Here is a 19350-nt window from a genome sequence, read left to right on the forward strand (position 1 = left end):
CCCTGGCGAAGGGCTTGGCAACCTACTCCAGTACTCTTGCCTGGAGAATCCCCATGGACAGAGGAGCCTGGCTACAGTCCATGGGGTCCAAAGAGATGAACACAACTGAGTGACTAACACTTTTACACTTTCACTTTATTATTATCCTTCTGTGCAGGGTCAGAATGGAGCACACGTTCTACATTTAGGAGACCCTCAAAACCACCTCTAACAAGTGCTCAGTGAATTAATAGGCGAATTTTCTTTTTTTTTTTTTTCAGTTATATAAGAAAAGATTTGAAGTAGATCTTTGTTTCTCAAAGCAGACTGTAAGAAACATTAGTTCCACAGAACATTAATGGTTGTTACTCAATAAAAAGTTTCCATGGTTGGGTAAGTTTTGGAAAATTTGTGTCAAGGTTAAATGGATTATTTTTCTTTGCAGGACATTTTAGTGCCATTAATATGCTATCACACACCAACGGACTCCAAAAGGAATTACAGAATCAGTGTTTCCCAAGCTCACTATCCCACGGCACACTTCTGTATGTGGCATCTGGAGGGACTAGTGGTCCGTGGACCAGCTTTTGGGAAACCCTTGACTACACGATCATGATCATACTTAGATATGCGGCCACCAAGGATGAAATCTTTCCTGAGTAGGCCTGAATGTGGAGAGAAGGCAGAGAATCTCAGAGCTGGTAGGTCTCTTAGGACACTTGATCCATTGCTTTCAGGAACACAAGATTCTGGTGATAAGGGGGTGCCTCTAAGAAGGTCTTGGGATGGTGAGGTCAAAACAAACTGCCTTGGTAGGTTATTTATGGGCTGGACCCACCTGCCTGCCTTGACAAGGAGGAATGAGGTGCCCTGGATCACCAGTGGCTGGGGCCTTCTCGCTTCTGGCTGACCTTCAGTCTCCTGCGGCCATGCCAAAGGCATTCTAGACCTCTGTTTCCCCATATGTAAAACTTCTTAACCTCCAGGGTCATTGAAAATTAAATGAGAAAGTGTATCTGACCTGGAAGGAACCATGCAGCTGATGACGATGGTGATGGTGGTATGATGGTGGTGGTAATGATGATGATAAACTATCTGATGGCCCAAAGATCCGGCTGTCACCCCTGTCCTTCCTGTCCTGAGGGAGCGGCCGGCTGGAGCCTGCTACACAGCGGCCAGGACCCTCCCTCAAAGAACCCGAGGGTGTCGCTGGAAGGGGGACTCCTGCCTTGAGGTGCTTCCTTCTCCCCGAAGGAATACTGTGGGTGCTTCCAAAAGGAGATTTCTTCCTCACAATCCATCCAAGGAAGGCTCGAAGGAGGCCCCAGCTGTGGGAAGGTGGGACAAAGCTCGTGGCTCTTCAAGGAAACCTGGCTTATTCAAATCTTTCTTGGATGTTTTCTAAAACCAATGGGAATGATAGGTGTCCTTGGCTCCGGGGGAAAAAACTGCGGGTTCAATCCCCAGCCTCAGAAGCTGGTCCCAGGAAGAGGGGTAGGGGAATTCTATCAGGTGATGGGGAAGGATGGAAGGTGCCTTGGACAGGCAGAGGGTGACTGATGTGACCCCCAAGCCCACGGCCAAGAGTGTGGCTGGGGTGAGGGGTGAGGAGAGCTGCCAGGTAGAAGGGAGGATTCTCACTGGGGACAAGAGTGAGTGGAGGCCAGACTGAAGGCAGGTTTCAAAGTCCCCAGCAGAACCACCTCGCTCCACCTTCCTGAAGGTTCACGAGGGCTCCCCCTGACCCTGGATCTTAGCAGAAAGGTCAAGAAGCGATTGGTGGCCCACGACTAAATAGGCTGCAGGATAAACCTCAAACCAACACCACGCAGACCTCAGGAGGGTTGCCAGAGAAAGTACAGGACAAACAGGTAAATCTTGGATAAGCAATCAACAATTTTCTACTATAAGTATGTCCCAATCGCTGCAATGGGCTTCCCAGGTGGCTCAGTGGGTAAAAGAATCCGCCTGGTGGTGCTAGTGGTAAAGAACCCGCCTGCTTAAAGCAGGAGCCGTAACAGAAGCGGGTTCAATCCCTGGGTTGGGAAGTCTCCCTGGGGGAGGGCATGGCTGCCCACTCCAGTACTCTTGCCTGGAGAATCCCATGGACAGAGGAGCCTGGTGGGCTACAGTCCATGGGGTCGTAGACTCGGACACGACTGAAGCAACCGAGCAAGCAGGCATGCACAATCATTGCACGCTTACACTAAAAAACAAAACTCATTGTTTATCTGAAATTCAGATTTAACTGGGTACCCTGTAACCTTATTTGCTAAATCTGACAGCCCTAAATTCAGAGCAGGGGGGGCTTGAGGTGGGTCTGATGAAGGTGGCTGGGATAAGTCAGAGGGATGCATGGGAACCCTGGGAAACAGGTGAGAAGCCAGCATCAGGGAAGGAAAGACCAGGAGAGGGACACCGCTGGGAGGGCTGTGCATCTGTCCAGGAGACCAGGAAATAAGGACTAGCGCAGCCAGCTCAGAGGGACAGCCGTGTCCCACCTGGCCGAGGCCCAGAGAAGCCTAAAGACTCTGCCCACAGGGGCTATCCGCTGTGCATGCTTTTGTGTGTATGAAAGATCCCTTTGGATTTTAAAAAAATTATTTATTTTGCTGCACCAGGTCTTGGTTGCGGCATGTAGAGTCTTTATTTGTGCTATGTGAACTCTTCATTGCAGGATGTTGGAGCTACTTCCCCGACCAGGGATGGAACTGGGGCCCCCTGCATCAGGAGCTCAGTCTCAGCCACTGGACCGCCAGGGAAGTCTGACCCTTTGAATTCTAAGGTAGCCCTGGCCATCACCACTGACTGACCTCCTCTCCTCTGGCCCATGCTGAGGGGGTCATGTCTTCTTTTCTCACAACATGACATTCCTGACCCCCTTCCAGGGGCCCTATTTAACCTTTTCGCACCCCTCACCCCGATTCTCGCCCAGCTCCAGCTGCCTCGGCACGTCCTCTGGAAGTCTCCTGCCGCCCTCTGCCCTCCTGTTCACTGCTCCCCGAGGCCACGAGCACTTTCACTGCCGGGTCCCAGAGGAGACCCAGCTCCAATTCCACATCCTCCCTGAAACCCAGTCCAATCGTGTGTGGCCTCTAAACCGAAGCCATTTCACTGTCACCTGAAATCTGAGGCAAGCGCTTTCCATGTGATGAATAAAAAAGGGCAGCTGCCAAGGCCATTTGCTGGAGCTGCTGCCACGCTGAGCACCAGAGGAAGACGCGCCTGTACGCCCAACAGGGGCCGGGGGGCACCTGTTCTCCTCCATGCCTGCGCATCCCCGAAGCATACGGTGTGCCCTCAGAGCCCGAGCCTTCTACCCTGAGAAGTAGCTCCGGTATTTCTTCAAGTAGCAATCTTTCCCTCTAAAAAGGAGACTCCAAGCTTGAGCTGTCTCCCTAGGAGGGAAAAGTCATTTTATGTTGCTGTTTCAAATGTTAAGATACTGCTTTTTATTTTCTTGGGCGGTTGGAAAAACTTCCTAAGCAGACCTGGGTTTGGTCACTGGGAAGCGGTCAGTGCTCAGTGGGGACATGTAGTTTGAAGCTGGCAGTGCGGGCCTGGCCCTGACACCATGGCATCCCTTAGATGCCAGGACTCAGAAACCAGGCTGGGAAAGGTCTAGAAGTCAAGTGCGTGCTGGACACCCTGGGTGTCCTACCCTAGGCAAGCACTGTGACCCAGACAGGCAGCAGCTCTCGGGCTGCCCTTCCAGTGGGTGAGAGGCAGACCATAAATGTAACGAACTAGGAAATTAGGAATTTCCCCAGCGGTCTGGGGAATCCCTGGGGATTCCGCCTGCCAATGCAGGGGACACGGGTTTGATCCCTGGCCCGGGGGGATCCCACATGCCGCAGAGCAACTAAACCCCTGTGCCACAACTACTGAGCCTGTGCTCTACAGCCCATGCTCAGTAACGAGAGAAGCCTCCACAGTGACAAGCTTGGGCCCAGAACTAGAGACTAGCTCCCGCTCGCCACCGCAAGAGAAAGCCTGTGTGCAGCAATGAAGACCCAATGCAGCCAAAATGTAAATAAACGGAATTAATTCATTAAAACAGGTTAGGAAATTAGATGGTGTGCGACAAGGTGGTGGGTTCTGTGGAAGAAAAGAGGGGCATGAAGGGTGGCATTTCAAACTAGGTGGTCAGGGTAGGCCTCACCCAGAAAGTGCCACTGTAAGCAAGAGCTGGAGGGAGTGAGGCTGTGCAGATCTGAGGGCGCAGTGGCGATGTACAGGAAACAGGGACTGTTTGTGGTAAAATTCTATTGGACTCCCAAGGAATCTCTGGCAGAGTAAATACCAGAAGGGCAGGATCTGGGAGCTGGGCTGGGGGTGGGAGAGGTGGGGCTCCCCCTTTAGGCTGGGGGCAGTTTACCTAACCCACCTGGGGCAGATGCTGCAGGCGTTCCCACAGCCCTTGGGGCAACCGATGCAGTTCCTAAAGAACCCCACGTGAAAGTGTTAGTCACTCAGTTATGTCCGACTCTGCGACCCCATGGACTGTATAGCTCACCAGGTTCCTCTGTCCAAGAAATTCTCCAGGCAAGAGTACTGGAGTGGGTTGCCATTCCCTTCTTCAGGGGATCTTCCCAACCCAGGGATTGAACCCGGGTCTCCTGCACTGCAGGTGGGTTCTTTACCTTCTGAGCCGCCTTGGGAAGCCCCAAAGAACCCAGGGCAGTTGCAAACAGAGCCCAAGACTGCCTGAGTCCTGCGCTTCCACGTCCACACCAGCCCAGGGGTCCCCCTGGCCCTGCTCTGCCTTCAGCTACCATCCCTCAACCACGTCCATGTGGAGGTGACTTCCTGCAACCCCTCTTTTTGCACAAGTTCAAGAAGTGCGATTCACACATGCTCTATGTGAAGCCCAGGGCAATACACGTGGGGGTGGACTCAGCTGCAGCAGGTGGAGGGAGACCACCCATCAAGGAAAGGACAGCATCCAGGGATCCAGTAGCTGCTGAGGAGCGGCTGCCTGGGGCAGGAAGGCTGCAGTCCACATCCAGCTCTATGGTTCTCAACCTTGGCTGGTCCGAGGACCACTAAGAGAGCTTAACAACATCCCAGCGCCTGGGCCACACACCGTATCATTCAAAACACAACCTCTAGGGTGGGACTCAGGCCTCAGTAATTTTTGATCTCCTTGGAAGATCCCCTGGAGAAGGCAATGGCAACCCACTCCAGTATTCTTGCCTGGAGAATCCCATGGACAGAGGAGCCTGGTGGGCTACTGTCCATGGGGTCGAAAAGCGTGAGACACAATTGAGCAACTAACACTTTCACAAAGTGCAGCTGAACTTGAGAACCACTGTCTTTGGTCTCTGATGCCCAGTGGACTCTGGGAACCAGCAGCAGCAGCATCACCTGGGGCTTGTTAGAAACACAGACTCTTGGGCCTCCCCATACCCATGGAATGAGTGCATGCCAATGAGATCCTGGGTGATCTGGGTGACGACCACCATAGTGGATTTAGCAAGAGGCACTGGGCAGCTCAGGAGGTGGGCAGGGCATGGTCAGGGGAGACGGGGTGTAGAAGAGATGAGGCAGTGAAGGCAAGCAGGTCCCCAGCCAGCCCCAGGGCTGGGGCGCAGGACCCAGCACTGAGGAAACGGTGAAGCAGGCAGGCCCCCCGGGGAGCAAGAAGGAGCATTGATTCTCACTGAGGCTGAGTGTGTGTGTTCGGGGGCATCGAGGGATTCCTTACCCCAGACCTAAGGCTGAAGTCAGAGTCCAAGCAAGCTCTGGGCTTCCAGCTCCATGAAGAGCAGGACTGTGGGCCCCAAAGTTCCATGACGGAGGCTGGGCTGAAACAGCAGACTTCCTGGCTGCCCCAGTGTTTGGAAATCCCAAGCTGCTGATAAAATGTCCTCTGAGAGTCAAATGATTCAGACATTCCTAGGAGACTGTGTCTTAGCAGAAAAATAGAATCTTTCCAGCTTCATAATGTCCCTGAATGATTAAATAATGACTCAAGGAGTTCCATGGGCCAAAAGGGAAATCAGCATTGACTCTTTAATTAGAGAAGATACTTTCCTCCATCTCTTGAGCATCCAGTCCTGTCCATCAAAGCCCTGGAGTGGGTTTTCAGGGTGGTGTTATCCCCAGGAACACCACCAGAGGGCAGGCGTCTCTCAATTTCCTATCTTGGTGCAGTGACAGCGAGGGGACAGCTCCAGGAGGCCGGCTTGGGCTGCCAAACTCTGTAAATACCAACAAGCAGATGGCATCTCCTGGCAGGCAGGCGTGTGTCCTACTGTGAGGGTCCACCAGTCACTCCTGAGACCTCAGAGAAACCCTGGAGCGGGAGGGGAGGTGAGTGCCCTTACTGCTTCTGTTTATATACTTAGGTGTCTTGATAAAAATTTGAGAGAATGACTTTTAGAATGTGAGAATGAACTCTGGCAAGTTTCTGATGGAACCTTCATAGGAGGTCAGGCTGCGTGAGCGGCCCAGAAGGAGGCGGCTCCAGGTCATTGCTCCATCAGGCAGTGTTCCCAAGCCTGGCACCGAAACAGCCCCGTTCTGAAAGGCAGAGCAGAGCTGTGCGCTGCCAGGACAGCAGGAGCTGTGTTTGCTCCTGGGGAGTCTGGCTACTCCCACCCTGGCAATCCACAGCATGGCTGCCAGGCTGGTATAGCTGGGAGGATGCACGATGGGGGAGAGGCAGTGGCTAGAGTATGGAGATTGTGGAGACCCCCACGCTATCTGAACAGGTGCTCATAGGCTGTGGACAGTCCCAGTGTCCCCAGAGGAGGTGGAAGATCACAGAAGAGCCTGTTTCTCTGTGAGTGGCCAGACCAGATGGCCGCATATCCTACTGCGTGGGGATTTTCATCCCTCAAGTCCCCAAAGAAAGGGGTTGAAGTTGAGGCCTTAATGAAGTCTGGGGCGCTGGGCCTCCCCACCCTACCTCAACTCCTGCCTTGGGAGGCTCTGCTTGACCAGAGCACTCAGAGCACTGAACCTTCTGGCCTGCAGAGCTCTCTGAGGCATGAAAACCTCGGCACTGCACCCAAACAATGCACAAACCACAACAGTGTGCACAGCATTCCAAGGGGTGCATGGACCCCTCGAATCTCACTACTAGGTCTTCTAAGGACACCTGGGATCCAAGTTTAAAGCCAGGGACTGCGCAGTCTGAGATCCGCCCCTGCCCCCCAGGCCCTGAGATACTCTAATTCTGTGTTGCTGGACGCCGGTGGCTTGGGTGCCCCAGACTTGGTGGCGGTTTCATCAGCAGATCTAGTGGCCCCACTTTTCTTTACTGTATTCACCCCAGGGGATTAAATTACTGTCAGAGAAAGCCACGAAGCTGACTTAAAATCCAATTTCTGGCATTGCCCTGGGTTTTATTTGTATTGATTTAACAAACACTTATAAGGCATTTACTATGTACATATGCCACTCTGAGGACTTTACAAATGTTAACTTGTCTAGTAGTTTTGGACGACAATTCCTTCAATTTTTTTTTTCCTTCTGTTGACAAACAGTGGGGACAGTCAGACTTTTCCATCTGTCTAGGTTTTGGTACTAACTCCACCACTGCCTGAACTCTGAGTGTTATCTTTGAGCCTTAGTTTCCTAAGCTTCCAAATGGGAAATGCTGTTTTATTGCAGGAGTGTTATACTAAAATATTAAAAATAACATGTAAAATCTACAATGTAATGCTTACTACACCATTCATATTTATTATGATTGAGATGCGTGGACATTAGAAAAGTGATTAATCATCTAAATGTGGGTAGTTTCCACATCCATTCCATCCTGTACATAGTTTATTACATGCCCGCTAGGTGCCAGGCACTATACTGGGTGCTCAGCACATGAGGGCACTCAGGGCATTCATCTATATGGAATCTGCAGCCTTTTAAGTTAATTCTGACTCTGCAATGAGCTCTTAGTCCTAGACTACCCTGAAAAGCTGAACATATAAAGGGAGAGGAGAAAGCAGACGAGGGAAATGAGCTTACACGTGAAGAACTCATTCAAAGACAACCATCCTCTCAGGAGAACCATCAGTCCAACAGCCACAGGGACACACTTGTGCCTCTTTCTCACTCTCACAGGGAGAAGCAGAACAGCAGGCAAAGCACTGTCAAGTCCCTTCGTTCCTGTACACAATCGCAGGAGGCAAGCAGAGCACACACACTCAGAAATGGAAGCACACTACACGCTGTGGTCACGGGGACTCTCAGGTTGGAGGTGAGAGGTGAGAGGTGACTCAGCCCTTGGGGGAACTGAAGAAACTGAAGCTCCCATTAGAGCAGCTTAAGTGCTGCAATCAGAGCTAAAGGTTAGCCCCACCCCCTGGGGGGTGGAGGGCGGTGTGCAGCTGGGGTCACAGGAGTCTGACATGTGCTCACTCCAGAATCTCAGATATCTTGCACCCTGGGAAATGCCAGCTCTGGGAAAGATAGCAGGGAGCGGTGGCAAGAGCCCAGCCCAGGAGCTGTTACCCCACTTGACAAGCCGTCAACCTCCGTCTGGGAACACAATGACCAACACACACCATTGACCTGCTACTTGGGGGGCTTGGGGCATTGTCCACACACCTCTGAAGGGCTTCCATGGGTTCAAGCCTACTCAGGGGAGAGAGTGGGGTGCTGCTGGAACAAGTGGCCACAAGACTCTCTCACCTCCTGAGTCCTTAATTCAGGAACTGGCCAAAAGTCCAAGAGTCTTCTTTGTGCCAAGCTTTGTGGGCAGGGCTGCCTGGATGAGGTCAGCTTCCTACCCAGGGGGTTAACAAATGGGCTAAGATTTTCAAGCACTCCATCCCCACCTCTCTGTCCAGCTCTCTGTGGTTCTGAGCTGTGGCTTGGCAAATCCTGGGTCAGCCAGCTCCCTCTTCTCTTTGGCCGAGGTTCAGATCTCAACTGCCTCCACAGATGACTGCCCCCCCTCACCTCCACAAGCCCATAAATTGAGCTCACTTTCCTTGGGGACCTGGACTTGGGTTTATGTCCTCACCCCGCCCCCCCCACCCCCAGATCACCCGCACCCGGCAAAGATTGTCAGAGGCACTCTGCCGCCACCTGGTGGTCTCCAGCGGCGATACACCCTGCCCCTACTCAGGTGGGGGAAAGAGGTTTATTTTGCTGAGAAATATCGGTGATTGCAGCCATGAAATTAAAAGACGCTTATTCCTTGGAAGGAAACTTATGACCAACCTAAATAGCATACTGAAAAGCAGAGACATTACTTTGCCAACAAAGGTCCGTCTAGTCAAGGCTATGGTTTTTCCAGTAGTCACGTATGGATGTGACAGTTGGACTGTGAAGAAAGCTGAGCGCTGAAGAATTGATGCTTTTGGACTGTGGTTTTGGAGAAGACTCTTGAGAGTCCCTTGGACTGCAAGGAGATCCAACCAGTCCATTCTAAAGGAGATCAGTCCTGGGTGTTCACTGGAAGAACTGATGCTGAGGCTGAAACTCCAATACTTTAGCCACCTCATGCAAAGAGCTGACTCATTGGAAAAGACTCTGATGCTGGGAGGGATTGAGGGCAGGAGGAGAAGTGGATGACAGAGGATGAGATGGCTGGATGGCATCACCGACTCGATGGACATGACTTTGAGTGAACTCCTGGAGTTGGTGATGGACAGGGAGGCCTGGTGTGCTGTGATTCATGGAGTCACAACGAGTCGGACACGACTGAGCGACTGATCTGAATTGAACTGAATATCAGCGAACTTACCACCTTCTTAAAAAGTATAAAATCTTTGCAGTTCTTGGACTACAGGAAACAGGCTAACTGTTCTTTCAAGAAAATACTTTTTGATCTGAATTAAACCTCTATTCCCACTTTGGGGCATCAAGAACCCTCATGGAAGCCTGAGCCTACTAAAAATATAGAGTCATGGGTTACAAGGTCAGCTTGGGTCCAGGGACAGCTAGTGTGTCAAAGGAAGGGACGGAGTTTTATTATAGACAAATCTCACTGGCATTGAGAAAATGGATTAAGGAAACTCTTAACTTTTTTCCTTCCTTAAGGGAAAAATGATGACTCAAGCTTTACAAGCCAAGTGATACAGAACTTTTGGACTTTGAATTTGCAAGGTCATGGCACAGAGTTGCCTTTTAACCCAGAACCCCCCAAACTGTTTCTTTTTCTAAAAGGATGCCAAGAGTATACTAGCTCAAGTGGGCAAGCTTCTGAGGCAAGTCTGATTCATTTCTCTTAGAATGATTTTGTGGAGGGGCTATGGAATTAGCTAGGATGCTCAGAGGTGGGCCAGTCACAGACCATGGCCTTGAGTTCTGAAGCGTGAGAATCCTGGTCCCTTCCTGTGATTCTTCCTGGACCCCACATAGGTCTTGGACTAGCCTACACCTCTCCCCAAATAAAACTGGGCTTCCCCTTCTAATTTTATCTTTAACACAGCCTCATCCATCCATTTACTCACTCAGGTCATTCCTTTATTTAATCAACACCGCTCTGTGCTCCAAGGCTCAAAGGATCCGATCCCTGCCCTGAGGGAGCACTTGATCCAGTACCAGAGGGAGGCTGGAGAGTAGAGCAGAACTCAGTGTCACAAGTGCTGAGACAGAAGTAGGTCAAGGGCTATGGTGCACGCAGGTGAGACCCTGGCCTGGGTGGGGTGGGGGACAGAAGACTTTCTGGAGGGGGTGGTCCTTGGACTGCAGAGTATGGGGAGAGAGAAGGGAATCTGGGGTCATGGCTCAGAGGGTGCCTCTCCTCCTCCCTCTGTGCCTCCAGCCTTTGTTTGCTGGCATATCTAAAATTATTTCAGTCGTTATTTAAAGATGTTGCTATATTGGCCCTGTCTTCTCTTCCTAACCTGACATCTCAAAAATATTAGGTTTTCCTCCTCTGACTGTGAGGTTGCAGTTATTTCAGAAATGTGCCATTAGCATCATCTCCAAGCAGTGTCCCTTTCTGTCTTCCCAACCTTCCTCCAAGCTTCTCCCATCTGGAGGTCTGGCCCTGATCAACCAAGTCAGACCTTGTAGAACACCAAAATACAAATAATTACAAAAGGCTGAATGTTTTTCATTTCTTACTTTGTTTTGGTATTTTGACAAAGACGATCCTGCCTACTCTCCCATGACTCTCCCTGCACTTGCTTTTCACCAAAAGAAGGGGAGCACTATCTCTCTGTATGGCCACAGAGTCTCCTCTATAAAAGGGGGTGACAGCCCTTGCTGTCACTGCCTTCCTCCCACATATGTTGCCACCATTACTTTTCCTATGGGGTCTGCACCTCCTGAGGGTGGAGACTCTGGGCTTCTCTGAATTTTCTGTCTTCCGTGAAGCTAACCTCTTGTCTAGCTAACCCAGACCCTGCAAACCAACCAGGCCTTCAAGGTAGTGAAGTTGGTTAAGAAAAGGTAGAACTCCCAGTCTGTGCCATGAGTTAGACACCTGCAAACCCGGTGTCCCTCTTCTAAAGGTGGACAGTTGGCTCACTGAGAAGCAGCTCTGTATCTCACGTTCCCACTGTTTAATGGGGTGATGTTCCAAAGGGAAGCAGGCCAGACCGGGCTCCGGTTACATGGAGACACAAAGGGAAACACTGGGATTGTGGACACAAGTCAGACTGCCTCCAAGTGAAATAATCAAGTCAAGCAAGTTACTGAAGAAACAGTCTGAGAAGGCAGACATGTTTCTAGATCTTTTCCAAATCCAACAATGACTATAAAGGAAAAAGGAAAGTCTCATTCTGGATCAAAAGCTATGAATGAAGGCTTGGGTTCCTTAGAGGCCCATTGGGTAACATCAGTGTGTTTCAGGAAATGACACAGTTCAAGGGGTGGCCCTGATTGGGCTGTGGATTCCCATATCCCTGACCATGTGACCCAATTCTAGCCAATGAGACATGAGGAGAGAGCAGCTAAATAATTCTGGGAAAGTTCTTTGTTGCTCTTGAAAGAGAATGATGGGTAGCCATTCTTTCTCTTGCCAGATATGTATGAAGATGATGTGGCCAGATAACCATGGCAGCTCTCTCACAAAATAAGGGGAACCTTACAGCATCAGGATGAAGCCAACACTGCTGATGGCAGAGCAGACGGACGGAAGGAATCTGGTCCTTGTCACTAGTGGTGAGGGTCTGGACCAACCACAAAGCTGCCCTGGCTCCAGGTACTTATGGAGTGGGTGCATTGTGGCAGCTCAGCTGGGGTTCAGAACATGCTCAGGCAGCTCCTCTGTTCCCCTCCCTCTCCTCTAAGTGTCTGTTCACATCTGCAGACACGCACACAGATTTGTGTTTTAGCACAATCAAAGGAGGGAGTGCATGGCTAGGGGAAGATGCAGGGAGGGCAAGGATGATGATGGTGGTGGAGGTGGTGGTGTAGTTGGCATGGTGTGCCAGTGCAGCCCCTTGGATTGAATTGGAGACCTGGGTGAAGAGAAGCCAAAGCCAGAAGCAAATAGGACCAGAGTGGTCTGGGCTCACAGATAGCTTGGTAAAGAGTCTGGGGGTTGGGGGAGGCTTTTCATCCCTACCCTGCTTGGGTATACCGTGGCCTTCTGGTTTCTGAAGCTCCTGAACCGGGCACGAGCATTCCCACCATGTACACTGTTGGTGGCAGTAGAATGGAGAGGGAGCCAGAGCAGGAGGAAGAAGGACCCAGCTCCAATGGCGACTGTGCCTGGCTGACTGGCTTCATGGACCCCAGGTGTCTTGGAAACCGCTGGCTCCTGTCGAGGCAGGAAGAAGGCTGAGGGCCATTGTAAAGCAGTCAAATGCACATGTGACTCACTCTGGTGACGGGTTGGGGAAGATGGCCAGGTAGGTCTAGATCCACCGACTGGGGCCAGACAGAATTCTTTTTTGGGAGAAGACAGTTCAGTTTTGGGTCCTGTTGGGTTTGAGATGGCCAGAAGTCCTGACTGGGTAGGTAATGGTTCCTCAGGCTGGATTTAAGTGCTTCCACCAAAAAAACTATTTAAAGCAATGATTTGGGTGGAAACTAGAACATTTCTCAAATATGCAGTCCACTCAGAGATAGAAGAACAGATAATTCCACAGACACTTGTTAGGATTCTACATGTATCCGGGATCCTGTGAAGATGTCCAGGAAATAATTGTATGTGAGCCAGGATTTTTTGAGAGAGAGAGAGAGAGGGAGGGAGAGAGAAAGGAAGATAACTGCGTTGGAGACATGGCTTTGAAAGCTACAAGCTGAAGAACGTTAATTTCAGTCATGGGGGTTGCTGCACTTACCCAGTGGATAGAATTAGTAGAGTGAAAATGGCCAAAGACAGAAAATGAAGAACCCCAACATTCAAGGACCAAGCAAAGAAAGAACAAGTTTTAAGGGGTAGGAAGAAAATCTGTAGAGTGTGATAGAGCAGCAGGAAATGGTGTTTCAAGATGGGGGCGCGGCTGACAGTTTCAAATGCTGGACAGAGGACAACGAAAAGATCCTAGTATCATGGAGGCTGTTGATGATCTTGAGGAGAGTCTCCATGCAGATAGGGCTGAAGCTGGACTGCAGGAGACTAAGGAATGAATGGGAGGGAGCAGAGGGAGCATGGTGAGTGTAGATGAAGCTTTTAAGAAGTTTGGCTGCAAACAGGAAGACGGAGATGGAAGCAGCAAATGGGACGTGGAGTCGGGGGAGGATATGAGAGACCTGAGTGTGTGATGAGTCAGAGTGAGGTTGTAACTGAGGCAGCAAAGTTCATGAAAAGGCATGAGGGGAGGGAAATCAGCACTCAGAGGTAAGGTGGGCCCTAGAAGGGAGGATGCGAGGGACAGAGGGGGTGGGATGCTGTTCATCTGTGACCGTTTCTATTTCCTGAGGGAAGGAGGAGATGAGGTCATCTTCTGGGGGCAAGGGACAGCTTGGGGGAAATGGGAGCAGTCTGAAATGGCCATCTGGGGACCAGGAGTGAAAGCTTACCAGGACAACAGAGGACTGTCAGGCAAAACTGAGAAACAAGCTGAGGCTGCAGACCATGAGCCTGGGGAAATGCTGTTACAGACCAAGTGAGTCCTTCTCCCCCACCCCACCCCCCAATTCCCCCCCTAAGCACTGGCCAGCCCCCCAGCACTGCAGGTTGGGACTGTATTTGGAGGTGGGGCTTCTGGGAGGCACTTAGGTTTAGATGAGGTCAGGGTGGGGCCCCCATGATCGGATTAGTGCCCTTATAAGAAGAGGAAGAGACTGGAGCTCACTCTCTCCACTCATACAGAACAAGGATTGGCCATTTGAGAGCACAGAGAAAAAGCAGCTCTCTGCAACCCAAAGAGAGAGCCCCCACCTGCCACTGACCCTGGATCTTGGACTTCCCAGTACCAGGACTGTGAAAAAATAAATATCTGTGTTTCAGCTGTCCGGTCTGTGGTCCTTTGTTATGGCACCCCCACCAAACTAAGACAGTGCTGATCTGCCCAGGTGTCTGACTTTCGCACCTGAGCCCCAAGCAGTCTGGGTATAGAAGCAAAGAGGGTGGACAGAGAGAGCTGCAGTTTAAGACAAACAGGGCTCTGCAGTTTAAGCTCCATGAGGCAGATACGTGAGAAGGACAAAGGTCTGTTTGGAAAGTCAAGGGGCCTGACAGAGATGAATCTTTTCCATCTTTGCCTAGGGATTTACCCACATTTCAGTGACTGTACACTTTTGACAGTATAGCCGAGCAGTGGTATCACGTGTGCAATGTACGCTAACAACAGTTACAATGTGATTTTGTAAAGGGACAGGTGACAAACAGAAGCCTGTAGTGCCAGCCTGGATCAGGAGCCAAGGTTCTATCTTGCCTTGTATCAGTCACTGTGTGACCTTGGACAAGTTCCTTCCACTCCCTGGACTCTGGCATCCTGTTACAATATTTAGAATACATATGTCCTAAGATTCCCCCTACCCCCAGCTCTAACATTCTCAGATTCTGGGGAACTTAAAAGCACTGAAATACCACTGAGCTCAAAAGAAGTGAATGGCAAGGTGGCTGGGTCACTGGGCACCCCCTTGCTGGGGACTCTGAGGTCCCATCACTTCCTACTGAAAAGATTCATTCCTATATATATATATATATATATCAGTTCACTTACTAGGAAGAGGTGTATTTGACAAGACTTACAGAACAGCTTTTCAAAGACCTAGAAATCATGTTGTTTTGCATCGTTTCAGAAAAGGCCAGGTTGGAAAATTTGGGAAAACCCCAGGAAATGCAGCAAGAGCCAAGAAGAAGCTTGTGAGGAGAGGTTTCTGCCCCCCTCACAGTGTGCTTTGGTTTTGCTTCCCCGTGCCCTGGCTGGTGTCCTGTACCTGCTCTTCCTTCCTCCAGGAAGCCCTCTGGCTGCCAACGAAACCCCCCGAGGAGAACTCCAGCCGCGAAGCAAATCCCTTCTGCCAGGCTGCTTCCTATTTACTCAACAGAAGCCGAGTTCCAGGGCGCACCTGGAGAGTCAAATCAAATCGAGAGCCTCTTTGACTTGCAGGCATCCTATTTGTATTCTCCCTGCTCAGAAGAAACCTTGCAGGAGCCTGATTCAGAAGTAAATGGAATGACAAAGCGGGGACACTGCCTTCTCCAATTCAAGCTAAGGAATGGTGCCCCATGGCCTGGACCACTGCAGTGCATGTGCCCACAGGCTGCAGACTGTGGACGTGGTCCAGAACCAGAACCCTCGAGAATCCTTCCCTCTTCTTGCCTTCAGAAACTTGAAAAGAACCTAACGCTGGCGCAGGTGAGGTGGGAAATTAGTCCATGAGAACAGCGGAGGAAGGATACCAGGTTGTATATCAATTTTGACCGCCAGGGGGCAGTGACTCGGAAACCGGGTGCTCAGGGAAGGCTCGCCCGCCAATGTCACTGGCGGAGGCGAGGACCTGGAGACTCGGAGAAGACCCTGTGGTCAGAGCGTGCAGCCAGTGCCCGGGAGGATGGTGCCGCCGTCCGCGAGGCATCCCCGAATTATTTCCAACCCGTTTGCCTATCCGTTTTCAGTGTCCTGCTGACTCTAAGCACAGTCCTTGGAGAAAATTATATTTTCAGAGAAAGCCACTGGGGTGAAGTTTTTGCACAAGGTGTATGGTTTCACAATTATTAGGCAATTTACCTCGCGAAGGCCGGGAGCCCCTTCGTAAATACGCGCAGGGAATCCAAGCTCTGCAAATTTAACTGTAGCTAAGGCTTCTCATTTGCTTCTAAAATAACCTGGCAACCCTTACTTCGTTTTTATATTCAAAGCAGTCGGCGTGTTCCAAAATATTTACCGGCGGCACCCAGGGAAGGAGAATAGCCCACAACTGGCTCCCGAGCTCAGGGCCACCTTTTAAAAGTCTGTATCTAAGAGCCACAGGGTGGTGCAGGGGAAAGTTGGACCCCACTGTGACCCCAGGACCTGTTCCTGGCCTTTAGCTTCCCCCATGTAAACTGAGGGTGTCACTGCTGTGTCTCCCCTGCCCAGATTGAACACAGGTGTCCAATCTGATTGACCAGCCTAATTAAAAGTAGGCAGGGGCCACTCCCTGTATCAGAGGCCACCAGAAAAGAAGTGGCTAAGGGCTGCAAAGCTCCTGGCTGAATGCTGCTAAATTCCCTTCTGCCCTTCGCAGGTTCCTGCCCAGAGAATGCTTTCTTCCTGATCCCGTCCCTGGTGAGAGGACTGTTTAGCTGCTAAGTTGTGTCCAACTCTTGTGATCCTATGAACTGTAGCCCGCCAGGCTCCTCTGTCCATGGGATTTCCCAAACAAGAATACCAGAGTGGGTTGCCATTTCCTTCTCCGGGGCATCTTTCCAACCCAGGGATTGAACCTGTGTTTCCTGCTTGGCAGGCTGATTCTTTACCACTGAGCCACGTGGGAAGCCCGATATAAGGAAAGTTCAGTCTAAATCCATTCCTTATGGGCTCTGACCCCCTGGGTGACTCACTTATCCTGTGGGTTTCCAATTCTTAGATTGGGAGTTGTATGGGCCCTTAGGGTGTTTAACAGCCTTTAAATAGTGTAATGCCCCGAGTTCCAAGCAAATATTCACTTACGAGTTGTCCACCAGCAACTGATGTTTGCTGTGCCCATGGCCTTTTTCGGGGGAAACCACATCTGAGGAGAAGGGCCCATGTGGCCTGATGTGAACTTCTGGTCTCTTGACTATCTAGCATCTCTCATCTCCAGCTGCCTCCCTGGAGGTACCCATGGAAACCCGGGGAGTTTATGTGACAGACTTCTTAGCTACTCAGCAGTCCCACACCTACCCTTCTCTTTGGTAATCTTCGTCTAGATTTGACAGGAGCTGTGAGCCCGCTGTGGAGAGGTCAACAGCAGCCAGCGGCAAGTCGCGATAGGCAAAGTTCACCAGCTGCACGGGAGCAATGCTCTTGGTTTCTTCGTCTACTTGTTGGGAGATGATCTCAACTTCGGAAAGTCCTCTTTCTGTGGCAGGCCTGAGTGGGGGCGGACGGCAACAGGACAGAGTCATCCCCCAAGAACAAAACGACGTTTCCGTTCCCCAAGGAGACGAGGGAGTAGGCATGGGATCACTGCTGTGCTGGAGGAGGGCAACGGAGGGTGAGGTTCCGTTCCTCCCCACTGGCCATCCCACCACCCGTGCCATCTCCCTCACCAGCTGGGAAAAAGCAGAAGCGTGCTCACATCTGAAAACATGAGCTTTGGGGGCAGGTATAGACCCAGGTAGAAACTCTACTAACCAGCAAAGCCAGGACTTAAGACTTTTAGGCTTCTCAGTCACCGGATTTTATGTTGGAGTAATATATTCTTGTAAGTTGTCTCCCAGGTTTCTTTGTAATGGTCCTACCATCTGGACACAATAGAGAAGTGAGGTGTTTGCTCACAACTGGATGTACCATTGGTGCTTGGGGGGCCGATCTGGAGGGGCCGAGTGAGCCTTCAGGCCATGAGGACAGGAGGGGCCTGCTGTCCTGGGTGCCATTCCATTCCTACTCAAACTGGTCCTGTTCAGTTCAATTCAGTTGCTCAATCATGTCCAACTCTTTGCGACCCCATGAACCGCAGCACACCAGGCCTCCCTGTCCATCACCAACTCCCGGAGTCCACCCAAACCCATGTCCATTGAGTTGGTGATACCATCCAACCATCTCATCCTCTGTCGTCCCCTTCTCCTCCTGCCCTCAATCTTTCCCAGCATCAGGGTCTTTTCCAATGAGGTCCTGTTACAGTTGCCTTTTTAAGGTTGAGAGTAGGAAACGGGGGTCACCAGATCAAATGTCCGAGAGAGGTTGTGCGTCTCATCCTAGGTTACTGTCAGACTCACCAAGGGCCCTGCAAATAACCCACAACTCCATTATCATTACAGAGCATCTCAACCAGGGGCAGGGCCACCTCCTGTGACAGATTATCAAGCAACCCAGCAGGGTATTTAGCAATTGGTGCAGGAATCTGCAACCCAGCAGGGTATTTAGCAATTGGTGGAGGAATCTGTGGCTGTGACCTCCAGTGACCACAGGAGGTCACTAACGACATTAATAGGAAAGGGGACATTACACATCCTGTGGTGTATTGGGTAACTAAGAACTCTTCCTCCCAATCCCAACAGCTACCCTGTGAAGAGATGGTAAGCTGGATCATTTTGCTTTCACCTCCTGGGTGCCGTCTTTGGTCTCTCCAACAAATCCTTGAGCCTAGCTCATCCCATAGAATCCGAGGGGCTGGGTCTTATGCCTCTGGCCAAACAGGGAGGAGGAGTAAGAATGAACTATCCAAGGGATCACTGAGAGGCCAGTGGCAAGGCTGCGGTGACAGCCCAGTTTGTGTTAAACTGTCCTTGGGCTCGAGTGCAGATTCCAGTGCTAACTTCTGTGGGCCTCCACATTCTGGGGCTTCAGGTTCCCCAGCAGAGGCACGACGAGGTGAAAGAGAGGTGCCATCCCTTCTCTATGACCTTGACATGGGTACGAGGAAGAAGAAAAGGCAGGAGGAGCTCTGGATTGAGAAGTCCCCACACTGGGCTGGACGGTTCTAAATGCTAAGCTTTGCCAACTGCCAAGATTATTGGTTACTGAAAGCTACCCAATAATACACAGTGGCAGTGATCCAGAAAGTCTAGAGCTGCATCTGCCTACTTCTCTTTTGCTTGAATCATCCAGAGAATTGAGGGAAAAGAGGGATCTTTCTTGAGCACCACAGGTTGGTGGCCTAAGCTGCCTGAATTCACCCAGGAATTTCCAGTGCCCCAATTCTCTTTTGTGGGACTAAGGTTTAAATAACCTTAGCTCTTTGCCCCCTGTCAAGGCATGGATAATAGTACTCATCATGGTGTGACATCTACAAAACGACTCAAGATCTTCAGACAGAACAGTCACGGGATGTGAAGCTGCTGAGTTTCTCAACAGTTGGAACAGAAGTGTGGTTGTTCATGGGGGAATCCTGGCTCCTCCAGATGTTCCCCCAAAAGTAAATGACACTGGGCTGAAT

The 19350-nt window shown here is 50.8% G+C and overlaps 1 protein-coding gene across 7 annotated transcripts in view; it reads right to left on the bottom strand.

The window, feature by feature from the left end:
• The window catches only part of TMEM266 (transmembrane protein 266), a 124086-nt gene that overhangs the window by 47967 nt on the left and 56769 nt on the right, over positions 1-19350 (bottom strand). For all 7 annotated transcript variants that reach the window (XM_086363989.1, XM_086363987.1, XM_086363990.1 and 4 more), the window contains one exon: positions 17154-17342. In XM_086363989.1, the coding sequence (XP_086220115.1) occupies positions 17154-17342 (189 nt within the window). The remainder of the gene's footprint in view (positions 1-17153; positions 17343-19350) is intronic.

This window comes from Bos grunniens, chromosome 21, assembly GCF_055505025.1.
Source record: "Bos grunniens cultivar Pamir isolate PY7600 chromosome 21, Bosgru_T2T1.0, whole genome shotgun sequence".
Taxonomy (NCBI): domain Eukaryota; kingdom Metazoa; phylum Chordata; class Mammalia; order Artiodactyla; family Bovidae; genus Bos; species Bos grunniens.